The sequence below is a fragment of the Plecotus auritus genome (assembly GCF_963455305.1).
Source record: "Plecotus auritus genome assembly, chromosome: 3".
Taxonomy (NCBI): Eukaryota; Metazoa; Chordata; class Mammalia; order Chiroptera; family Vespertilionidae; genus Plecotus; species Plecotus auritus.
The window spans coordinates 19100669-19112913 of record NC_137772.1 but is presented as its reverse complement, the minus strand read 5'-3'; the positions used below and the strand labels follow the sequence as shown (position 1 = coordinate 19112913).

At 40.0% G+C, this 12245-nt stretch overlaps 1 protein-coding gene across 1 annotated transcript in view; it reads left to right on the top strand.

Moving 5' to 3' along the window:
* PPP2CB (protein phosphatase 2 catalytic subunit beta) overlaps window positions 1–5097 on the top strand; it is a 28799-nt gene extending 23702 nt beyond the window's left edge. Inside the window, exon 7 of the mRNA XM_080660812.1 lies at window positions 4952–5097. Within this exon, the coding sequence (XP_080516938.1) occupies window positions 4952–5024 (73 nt within the window). The 3' untranslated portion in view covers window positions 5025–5097. The remainder of the gene's footprint in view (window positions 1–4951) is intronic.
* The last annotated feature ends 7148 nt before the right edge of the window (window positions 5098–12245 follow it).

The window sequence follows — 12245 nt, the reverse complement described above, 5'->3', positions numbered from 1 at the left end:
TGGCAATTGTAAAAGACAGTACAATTGCAACTTTCTTAACTGATTTAAAACCAGTTGCATTACACAATATGGACACATTCTGTAAAGTGTAGTTGAACTTATAGGAAATGTAATATATACAAATGTAGTATATTTGATAGTAACAGTACATAGAAGTGACTCTACATGGTAACTTGAATCCTAAGGAAGAACATGAAGAAAATAAAAATGAGGTTAATATAACAAAATCTATAAATATATACTTGTGCTCCTTTCTCTCGCAGCTTTAATATCATATTATGTAAAATAACTATATGGGGGTCTGTAACATGTACAGATATACTATCTATATAACATCAGTAGCAATAAAAGGGAGGAGAATGGAAAGGAGTTATAGAGGAATAAACTTCTATAATGAACTACAATTAAGTTAGTATAAATCTGAAGTAGTTTTATGTTAAGTTGTGTATTGTAAGCTCTAGAGCAACCACTAATAAAATAATTTAAGAAAAATAATGGTAGTCCAGCCAATGTGGTTCAGTTGGTTGAGCATCATCCATGCACCAAGAGGTCACTGGTTTGATTCCCAAGTACGGGCATGTAGGAGACAAGCCAATCAATGATTCTCTCTCTTTTCTTTTAATATATTTTATTGATTTTTTACAGAGAGGAAGGGAGAGGGAGAGAGAGTTAGAAACATTGATGAGAGAGAAACATCAATCAGCTGCCTCCTGCACACACCCTACTGGGGATGTGCCCGCAACCAAGGTACATGCCCTTGACCGGAATCGAACCTGGGACCCTTGAGTCTGCAGGCCAATGCTCTATCCACTGAGCCAAACCGGTTAGGGCTCAATGATTCTCTCTTATCGATATTTCTATCTCTCCTTCTCCATTCCTCTCTCTATAAAATCAATTAAAACAAAAAATGAAAAATAGTTGTAAAGTTATTAAAGAAATTTAAGTGGTATACTAAAAAATTTGTTTTAATAAAAAAGCAGTTAGCCCTAACCGGTTTGGCTCAGTGGATAGAGCGTCGGCCTGCGGACTGAAAGGTCCCAGGTTCGATTCCGGTCAAGGGCATGTACCTTGGTTGCGGGCACATCCCCAGTAGGGGGTGTGCAGAAGGCAGCTGATCGATGTTTCTAACTCTCTATCCCTCTCCCTTCCTCTCTGTAAAAAATCAATAAAATATATTAAAAAAAAAAAACAAAAAAAACAGTTAAAGCAGGAACCAAAAAACAACACACATTTTTTAAATAGGTATAAATTCAGTCATATCAATAATATTAAATGTGAACAGTTTAAGCAATGCAATCAAAAGGCAGAGATTATCAGGCCATTGTTTTTTAAGATAGTTTTATGATGTGTACAGGAAACATAATTTACATTCAGAAATACAATACAATTTACTTCTACAAGTAGGTTAGAAGTAAAATGGTAGAAAAAAATTTACCATGCAAATAGCAACCACAAGAACACTGTAGTGCAGTGGTCGGCAAACTGCGGCTCTGTTGACTAATGAGATTGCCGACCACTGCTGTAGTGGATACACTAATGTCAGACAAAATAGATTTCAAAACAAAAATTGTTATTAGACACGAAGAAGGACATTGCATAATGATAAAAGAATCACACCACCAGGAAGATATATCAACTATAAACATGCACTCAACCGCAGAGCCCTAGAATATATTGAGTAAAACTAACAGAATCGATGGAAGACCTAGACAGTTCAACAATCGTTGGAGACTCTGTTATACCACTTTCAATAATAAAACTAGGCAGAAGATAGACAAGGATATAGGAGACTTGAGAAACACTATAAACTAACCATACCTAACATCTACAGAACACTCCATCAACAACAGCAGAATACAGTCTCCTCACATGCACATGGAACATTCTCCAAGATTTACTGTATGCAAGTCTATAAATCAAGCCTCAATTTAAGAAGACTAGAATCATACGAAGTACCTTCTCCAAACACAGTGGAATGAAACTTGAAATCAATAACAGAAGGAAAACTGGAAAATTTATAAATATGTGGAAATTCACACTCCTAAATAACCTAGTGGGTCAAAGAAGAAATCACAAGAGAAATTAGAAAAATTTGAGATGAATGAAAGTGAAAACAGAATGTACCTAAATTTAGGGGATGCAGTGAAAACAGCGTTTATAAGAAAATATATAGCTGTAAATGCCTATATCAAAAATCAAGAAAGATCTCAAAAACCTAGCTTTACACATTAAGGATCTAGAAAGAGAAAAGCAAATTAAACTCAGTGCAAGGAAAGTTTAGTGTGAAAATAAAATGAAATACTATGAAAACAAAATCAACTAAACCAAAAGTTGATTATTTTCAACAAAAATGTTGATTATTTTTAACAAAAAAAACTGGACTAGCTAAGAAAAGAAGAGTGAAGATGCATTACCCAAGTTACCTTACTGAAATAAAAGGCATTACAAGGGAATACAGTGAATAACTGTATAACAATACAATTAGGTAACTTGAATGAAATGTAAAAATTTCTAGGAACTACCAAAACTGACTCATTTAGAAATAGAGTATTTGAATAGGCCTGTAACAAGTAAAGAAATTAAAATTCATAATTTTAATACTTCCTACAAATAAAAGCCCAGGCCCCATTGGCTTCTTTGGGGAACTACCAAATATTTAAAAAGGAATTAACACCAGTCCACAAAACCTTCAAAAAACAGAAGAGAGGCACTGCTTCCCAACTCATTCTTTAAGGCCTGTGTAACCCTAATACCAAAACCAAAGACATTTTAAGAAAACTACAGATGAATACTGTTAATGCATTTAGATATAAATGTGTGCAATCAAATATCAGCAAACTGAATCCAGCAGTGTATAAAAAGGATTACACATCATGGCCAAGTGGAATTTATCCCAGGAATGCAAAGTTGGTCCAAAACATGAAAATTAATGAGATAAACTATATGAATAGAATAAAGGACAAAAATACATCATCATCTCAGTAAAGCCAAAACCCAGCACCCATACTGTCTAATAAAAGAGTAATATGCAAATTGACCGTACCTCCACCACACCCACAAGCCATGCCCGCCGGCCAATCAGGAGCGAGTATGCAAATTAACCCAACCAAGATGGTTGCAGCCACGGAGTGAGCAGGAGGCTTGGGTTTCCCTGGCAATGGAGGAAGCCAAGCTTTCCGCACACCCTGGCGGGCCGAGGCCTCCACTCAAGGCTACAAAGTTTCAATTATAGAAGATAAATAAGTCCCAACAAAAATGGCGGCAGCCACGGAGCTGGAGAGAACAGGAGGCTTGAGTTGCCCCCGGCAATGGAGGAAGCCAAGCTTTCCGCACACCCTGGCTGGCATAGGCCTCCACTCAAGGCTATAAAGTTTCAATTATAGAAGATAAGTAAATCCCAGATACCAGGGCCTCCACTTGGGTCGCTTGGGGGCATGGCCGGCCTGCAAACCACCACAGGCCCCTCGCCCAGGCTGCCCCACACCCCAAGGGAACCCCACCCTGATCCAGGACACCCTTCAGGGCAAACCAGCTGGCCCCCACCCATGCACTGAGCCTCTATCTTATCTAATAAAAGAGTAATATGCAAATTGACCATCACTCCCAACACACAAGATTGCTGCCCCCATGTGGTCAAAGATGGCTGCCCCCATGTGGACACAAGATGGCTACCACAAGATGGCCAGCAGGGGAGGGCAGTTGGAAGGGACCAAGCCTGCAAGGGAGGGAAGTTAGGGGCGACCAGGCCTGCAGGGAAGGGCAGTTTGGGGGGACCCAGGCCTGCAGGGGAGAACAGTTGGGAGGGACCAGGCCTGCAGGGAGGGCAGTTAGGGGTGACCAGGCCTGCAGGGGAGGGGAGTTAGGGGCAAACAGACTGGCAGGGGAGCAGTTAGGCATCAATCAGGCTGTCAGGGGAGTGGTTAGGGGGTGATCAGGCTGGCAGGCAGAAGCGGTTAGGGGCAATCAGGAAGGCAGGCAGGTGAGCAGTTGGGAGCCAGCAGTCCTGGATTGTGAGAGAAGGATGTCCGACTGCCCGTTTAGGCCTGATCCCGGTAGGCCTGGTTGGACATTCCTCAAGGGATCTTAGATTGGAGAGGGTATAGGCTGGTCTGAGGGACACACACCCTCTGTGCACGAATTTCGTACACCGGGCCTCTAGTCTATATATATAAAAGCCTAAGCGACTGGCTGGTAGCTATGATGCGCAATGACCACCACGGGGCAGACAACGCAGGAGCTGCCGAGCGACAGCAACTTTGTAGAGTGCCCTCTCGCACTCCGGGACCCCTCAGGATGTCGGACTGCCGGTTTTGGCCCAATCCCCGCAGGCCAGGCCCAGGGACCCCACCGGAACACATGAACTGGGCCTCTAGTTCATAATAAAAATAATCAATTAGGTAAGGGAACTTTCTCATCCTAATAAAGGGCATCTACAAAAAACACGTAATGTCATTTTTTAAAATATATTTTTTAATTGATTTCAGAGAGGAAGGGAGAGGGAGAGATAGAAACACCAATGATGAGAGAGAATCATTGATCATCTGCCTCCTGCACGCCCCTACTGTGAATCAAGCCTGCAACGCAGGCATGTGCCCTGACCTAAAATCGAATCGTGACCTCCTGGTTCATAGGTCAACACTCAACCACTGAGCCATGCTGGCTGGGCTAACATTATTCTTAATAGTAAAAGGCTAAATACTTCTCCCTAAAGTCTAGCATAAAACAAGCAAGTCTTCTCTTGGCACTTCCACTAACTGATGATAATACTGTAAACTTTTTATGCTAGGTACCGCATTGGACATTTCATCTGCTTAAATTTTCACCATAGCTCTGTGAGGTAGTTTCATGGAGAACACCGGCAGTGACTTGTCCATTCCAGTCATAATATTGATTTGTTTGTTTACAAATTCAAATCCTTTAACTATTGGGTTTTTGTTTTTGCCATTTATAGCCTTCAGTTTGACCCAGCACCTCGTCGTGGAGAGCCTCATGTCACCCGGCGCACCCCAGACTACTTCCTATGAATCACTCCTGGGAAAACCTGCCTTTGTATGTGGAAGTATCCTGGCTTTTTAAATATATATATATATATATATATATATTTAGAAAAAAACACAAGCCACAGTAATCTAAGTGTATCTGTAACAAATTGGGATCTATCTTGGCATTAAACTATATCATGGACCAAAATGTGCCATACTAATGATGAGCATTTAGCACAATGACGAGCATTGACTGAAATTTAGTACAGTTCTAGATCAGTCGGTCTTAACAGTTTGCCTGCTGTATTTGTAGTAACCATTTTCCTCTGGACTGTTCAAGCAAAAAACGTAACTAACCCCTTTATCTCCTTTTGCACTTATTTGGAAATTTTAGTTATAGTGTTTAACTGGCATGGATTAATAGAGTTGAAGTCTTATTTCTAAGAAAAATTCACAAGCTAACTTCCACTTAATCCATTACCCTTTATTTTATTGAAATGTATAATTAACTGAAGAAAAGATTCTTTTTGGGAGTATGTTGTCATAACATTGAAAGAGATTTCCCCTTCATTTAAACTGAATTACTGTTTTATGTTGGTCTGCATATTTCTGTATATTTGTCATGACATTGCTTGCATCCTATTTGGTGTACTGAGCAAATAAACTTTTCATTTTAAACAAAATCATTGATTAATTGTGGTATACTTGAAATGAAAGTTTTATTTTGAAATTTGATATAAAATTTCGTAGTGAACAATTGTGTTGAGGCAATTTAAATTAATGTTCTTTGTATAGGGCTTATTTTCATAAGAAAAAAAATCAAATAGTACTGGATATCTTTTAGACCATAAAAAACCTTTTTTCTAAACATTTCATTAGATAATTTGTGTTAATGTCTTCATATGGATTGTATGCTAAAACTGCAGAATAATATATAGCTAGGAAGAATCTTTTATTTATTTTTCTCTTCTTCAATCCTCACCTGAGGATATGCCTCTCTCTGATTTAAGAGAAAGGGGAAGAGAGAGAAACTTCGATGTGTAAGAGACGTCACACACCCCAATGGGACTGAACCTGCAACTCAGGCACATGCCTCAACTTGGAATTCACTGAAAATGGATCATAGACTTAAACATAAAACCTATTACAAGCTTTTACAAGAAAACAGACCCCTTTGAGACCTTGGGTTAAGCAAAGATTTCTTAACCCACGTAGTGCTCTTTATGTCTTTGTATAGATTCATATTTCCTCCTGGTTTAATTTTCTTCTGCCTTAAAGACTTGTTTAACTAGTTTAATTAGGCCTGTGTAACCCTAATACAAGTCTGCTGGTGATGAATTTCTTCAACTTTTGTATGTCTTAAAAGTGTTTCATGTTCATTTTTGAAAGGTATTTTTGCAATAGAAGTCTATTGTTACTCAGAGACTCAGAGCCGATAGACCTCAAACTGTACTAATGATGGACTGGCTGCTGCTACTTTGTGTTTAGGATAGGGGTGGAGAGGCTAGGTTTTCCTGTGTGCCTGCTCTGCCCTCGGCTTTCCATTGGCCCTGCTTACCTGTATCAGAGAGAGGGCCTTCTTCCTGCTCTTACACTTCCCCTGTTGTCAACTGCGATTGTTACTCCCCAGTAATAGCAAACATCTGTTTGTTATCTGAACCTGCTCCTCTACCAAGAGTAGAGAATAGTTGCTTCTACCCTTCCCCCAGCAGCACTAAGTGTTTGCCTATGTCCTGGGGGAGGAGGATGGATTTTGCTTTTACTGCTTCTCTAGAAACATACTTGCCAGTGTCCTGTGACCATAGTATTTGGTGTACTGCCCCCTGCGGGTTAAGGTTTTGTAGAGAAGTATCCCAGCAAGCTAGTGGGGCTGTGAGCTTGTCCCTCCATCACCACCAATCACCTCCTTGTTTGCATCGAGGTGGTTTTGTCTTCTCCAGTCATCTGCACTGCTCTCATGAACACCAGCTGAAGGCCGGTGGAGAAGAGCTTTCAGGTGAGTGGGAACTCTGTGTCTGAGGCCTGCAGCCAGGACTGGCTTCATGGTATGACCTGTGCAGTTACACACAGCCCTCCCCCCCACCCCAACACTTAGAACGCTGTGCTGTCACTGTCTTGAATTCTTCATTTATTTTTTAAAATATATTTTTGTTGATTTCAGAGAGGAAGGGAGAGAGAGCTAGAAACATCAATATTGAGAGAATCATTGATTGGCTGCCACCTGCATGCCCTCCACTGGGGATCAAGTCCCCAATTTGGGCATGTGTCCTGACCAGGAATTGAACCCTGACCTGGTTCATAGGTCAATGTTCAACCACTGAGCCATGCATGAATTCATTTCTGAGTAAGGTGTCCTGCCTGCATTTTCATTTTGCACTAAGACCTGTTGTGGAGCGAACGTGAGTGAACGACCACTGGAGTCCAGACCAAATTAAAATTTAGGGAGCCTTAATTAGCCGGCCGGCGACTGCTCTGCCTTTCTCCACGCAGGGAGTCCAGAGAGCAGCCCTGACCCTTTGTGCAGGACCGCTTTTAAGCACATTTACCACATCTTGTTTTTGCAGAGCAAGTAATTTAAGACAAAACAGTTTTTCTTTAGTAATGTCAGGGTCATGTTATTGATGACCATGTTATTTACAGGGTCATCCTGTTCTTCAGAAAGCTCACAGTGTTCTATCTTGCAAGGCTATTTTCTGAGGTGCAGCTGGATTCAAGGCCAAGTCGACTAGGAGGAAGAATGCTCAAAAATTTCTACTCTCTAACAAGACCCACATATTAAATAGCCAGTCTTGTTGCAAAGTGATGCAGTAGCCCATGCTTGGCCATTAAAAATGTTAAAATCTAATTTCCTCATCTGCATATAGAGCAGCCACCTGCCATTCCCTGCCAAGGCGAGACTTCTGTCTCTCCCTGGAGTGCTTTGTCCTCTGAGTTTCCCTGATTGCTTTCTCAAAAGTATTAAGATTTTGTATATCATTCAGCTGTTTCTTGTTATGGTGGGAGGAACATTCTTTGCAGCTTTCTATCTGGTACATCCTAAGTAAAAGTCCGAAACTGCTGCACATTTAGAACTTGTTATTTTTAGGACCTCAGTTTCAGTGAACTGAACAATTAACTGATTAAGTCTAGGCCCTCCCCCTTTTAAAGGGGAATGTCTTTTTTTTTTTTTTTTTTTACAGTTTCCTTCAGAAAAAGATGGCTTTATGCTTTTTATTTTCTCCTCAAAATACCCCTTAGTACTGGTGTCATTATATAAGAACTACCTAAAATGACATGTTTTGACAACAGGCAGCTATTGTATTATTAAACTCACTCCCACATCACTCCATGGACAGGGAGTTGACAAAGTGAAGCATGAACAGAGATGAAAAGTAATAAAAGTAAGGGAAATTCTCTAAGGATATGTGGCTTGTGTGTTAGAGGTATATAAGTTATATAGTGCACTCCTGAGCATTTTGACTGTGATTTTAAATACTCAGAATATTCTTTAGTATACTGGAGATGGAGGTCTTTAACATTTTTCAATTTTGCTTTTCCACTGAAGTATATTATTTTAAAAACAATAAGCTAAGTGGAAGTAGGATTCAAGTTTGTTTTCCCTAGGGCTTTTTAAAAAAATCTAAAACTAGTGCTCGCTTCGGCAGCACTTATACTAAAACTGAAACTACACAGAGATTAGCATAGCCCCTGTGCAAGGATGACACGCAAATTCATGAAGTGTTCCATTTTTTTAAAAAATATCTTTATTGATTTCAGAGAGGAAGGGAGAGGGAGAAAGAGATAGAAACATCAATGATGAGAAAGAATCATCGATCAGCTGCCTCCTGCACGCCCTCTTACTGGGGATCAAGCCCACAACCTGGGCATGTGTCCTTGGCCGGAATCAAACCTGGGACCCTTCAGTCCGCAGGCTGATGCTCTATCCACTGAGCCAAACCGGCTAGGGCATGTGTTCCATATTTTTTTAAAAAGAATCTAAAGCTATTTTAAATCAGAATGTTATCACTTGACAGATTTACAAATCTTTTTTATCTTAAGCCTGTTAGCTTTAAACATTTTATCATGAAAAATTATTTTAAAAATATAAGAGTATAAGGTACCCCAATGTACCTTTTACTTGGTTTAATGTTTATTCATCTACTAGAGGCCCCATGCATGAAATTCGTGCAAGAGTAGGCCTTCCCCTGGCTGCCAGCACCAGCCCTGGCTTCGTCCGGAAGGATGTCTGGTCTAATCAGCATATTATACTTTTATTATTATAGATTAATTCCAACTACTGTTCCCCCCTCCAATTATTTTGAAGCATATTCTAGTAGGAATCTTTTGAGAGGATCCTCTCTCCCCCTTCTCCCCACTTCTCTCCCTCTCTCCTAGCCACAATACCATCATCACACTTAGAAAAGATTTTTTATTAGTTTCTAATTTTTCCAACTCATTGCAAGAGGACCATAGTATAAAATAATAGTATTATTAACCAAGAATCTAAAGATTTAAAGCACGTGTAGTTACTTTCCCTAAATTCAGAGGAAGAATTAGATTTTGTAATCAAGGAAACAATTGACCATCTATTTTTAGCCTTTTAGTTGTATTTGCAACTGATAACGTTTTTTCTATGTGGTAATAAAAAATGTATTGCCACACAAAGAAGTAGCCTTAATTACCTTTGTGTGCAAAATTGGGAGGGGGGAAGGGGGAGAACCTTCATTCCACAGATTTTAGGAACTATTTGTTACTGAAATTTTGGCTTTTTAAAAAGATAATTTGTTAATGATAATTACTTTCTATAGTCAGTATCCTTAGAAGTGGATGTGGATGGACAAATGAAAATAGACCCTGTGAAAGTCTGTGATCAGAACAGATAAGTATGAAAATGTTTCTCCTTTTTCTTTTGCATTTCTATTTGCATGTGAGTCATATATATATATATATATATATATGTATGTGTATATATATATGAAGATTCTTTTTTAAAAATATATATTTTATTGATTTTTTAGGGAGAGGGATAGTTAGAAACATCGATGAGAGAGAAACATGGATCAGCTGCCTCCTGCACGCCCCCTACTGGGGATGTGCCTGCAAGTACATGCTCTTGACCAGAATCGAACCTGGGACCCTTCAGTCCGAAGGCCGACGCTCTAGCCACTGAGCCAAACCGGTTAGGGCTGCATGTGAGTCTTATTTCAAAGAATAATGGAAGCTTACAGAATCTTTTAAAGGAATCCTGACTAAGCTATTAACAGCTAGAGAAAACAAAGAACCTACCCAGAAAAGTAAAAGTCATTTCTAAGGACATCTTTGCATTGTTGGGAAGGGAAATGCCCTATTTCTTGTAATAGTTATTTATTGCCACATAACAAATTTCCCCAAACATTTTAGCTTAAAACAACAGTTATTACTTCCCTGTTTCTGTGGGTCTTAGGAATCCAGGAACAGCTTAGCTGGGTGTGTGGCTCAAGGTCTCTTATTAAGTTGCAATCAAAGTGTTGGCCAGACCTGTAGTCTCTGGATATGATTGGGGCATAAGGATTAATCCCAAGCTCACTACTGGCAGGAGGCTTCAGTTTCTTGACACGTGGTCCTCTCCACTGGGAAGCTAACAACATGGTCTCCATCAGAATAATTGATGAGACACAAGAGCAATACAAGTGGTAGCCCTTTATAATCTAAGAAAGATGTATCATTACAGCAGGTTCTTTAATAACATCCTTTCATTCAGAGTCGTTTCATGAGAACTTTTTTTTTCAAGATGAAGGGAAAAAATCTTTCCCAGCCAGGGCCACTGTTTTGTGGAGTTGGCACATTCTCATGCCTGAGTGAGTGTGGATGTCCTGTCTGGGATTGGGTCCCCTTGCTCCCTGAGCTGCTGGGATAGCCAGCCAGCCATGACCTTGAGTTCAAATAAGCAGATTGGAAACTAATTCTTATTTGTTTTTATTTATCTTTCTTGAACATATCTATTGCTCACATTTATTTCGTTCCTATATAATAAAAGAGTAATATTCAAATCGATTGAACAGCAGAACGACCGGTTGCTATGACGCGCACTGACCACCGGGGGGCAGACGCTCAACACAGGAGATGCCCCCTGGTGGTCAGTGCGCTCCCACAGGGGGTGCACTGCTCAGGCAGAAGCCCAGAAGCCAGGCTCATGGCTGGCGAGCGCAGCAGGGGTGGCGGGAGCCTCTCCCGCCTCCAAGGCAGTCGGACATCCCCTAAGGGCTCCCGGACTGCAAGGGGTCAGGGGCCGGGCTAAGGGACCCCTCCCGAGTGCACGAATTTCGTGCACTGGGCCTCTAGTGTTTAATATTAGAAATGTTTTGGGTCTTTATTTAGAGGTTGGGTGATATTTTTGTGACTAGAAATATACTATAGGAATTTAACTTGTTTATAATAATTAGCTTATGATAAAATTGGTTTTGATATGCAACCATGTGCCACTTAATGACAAGGATACATTCTGAGAAATGCATCATTAGGCAGTTTTGTCTTTGTGTGAGCATCATAGAGTTTACTTACCCACACCTAGATGGTATATGGCCTACTACATACCTAGGCTATAGAATAGCCTATTGACTCCAGGCTGCAAACGCACACAGCCTGTTACTGTACTGAATACTGTAGGCCATACATAGAGAAGGTACAGTAAAAATGTAGCATAAAGGATAAAAAATGGTACAATCTGGTATATAAAGCACTTACAATGAATAGAGCTTACAGAACTGGAAGCTGCTCTGGTGAGTCCGAGAGTGAGTGGTGAGGGAATGTGAAGGCTTAGGACATCACTGTACACTGCAGACTTTATAAACACTGTACACTTAGGCTATAATAAATTTAAAAACATTTCTTCAATATTAGTTTACTATAACATTTTTACTTTATAAGCTTTTTAGTTTTTTAACTTAACTCTTTTGTAGTAACACTTTGCTTAAAAACAAATACATTGTACAGCTGAACAAAAATGTTTTCTTTATATCCTTATACATCTGGTTGCACAGGTTGTTTGTTTATACCAGCATCACCACAAATATATGGGTAACATAGAAGCGAGGACGTTGTGATGGCTATGATGTCACTAGGTGATGGGAATTTTTCAGCTCTATTATAATCTTGTAGGACCATGTATATGCAGTTCATACATGCAGTCCATCATTGACTGAAACATTATTATGCTACCCATGACTGTACTCCATTTCTCTTAAAGTCCCAGTTCCCAAGAACCTGTTGATTATGTTAAGTGAGGACTTCTGTACTTCTGGGTAA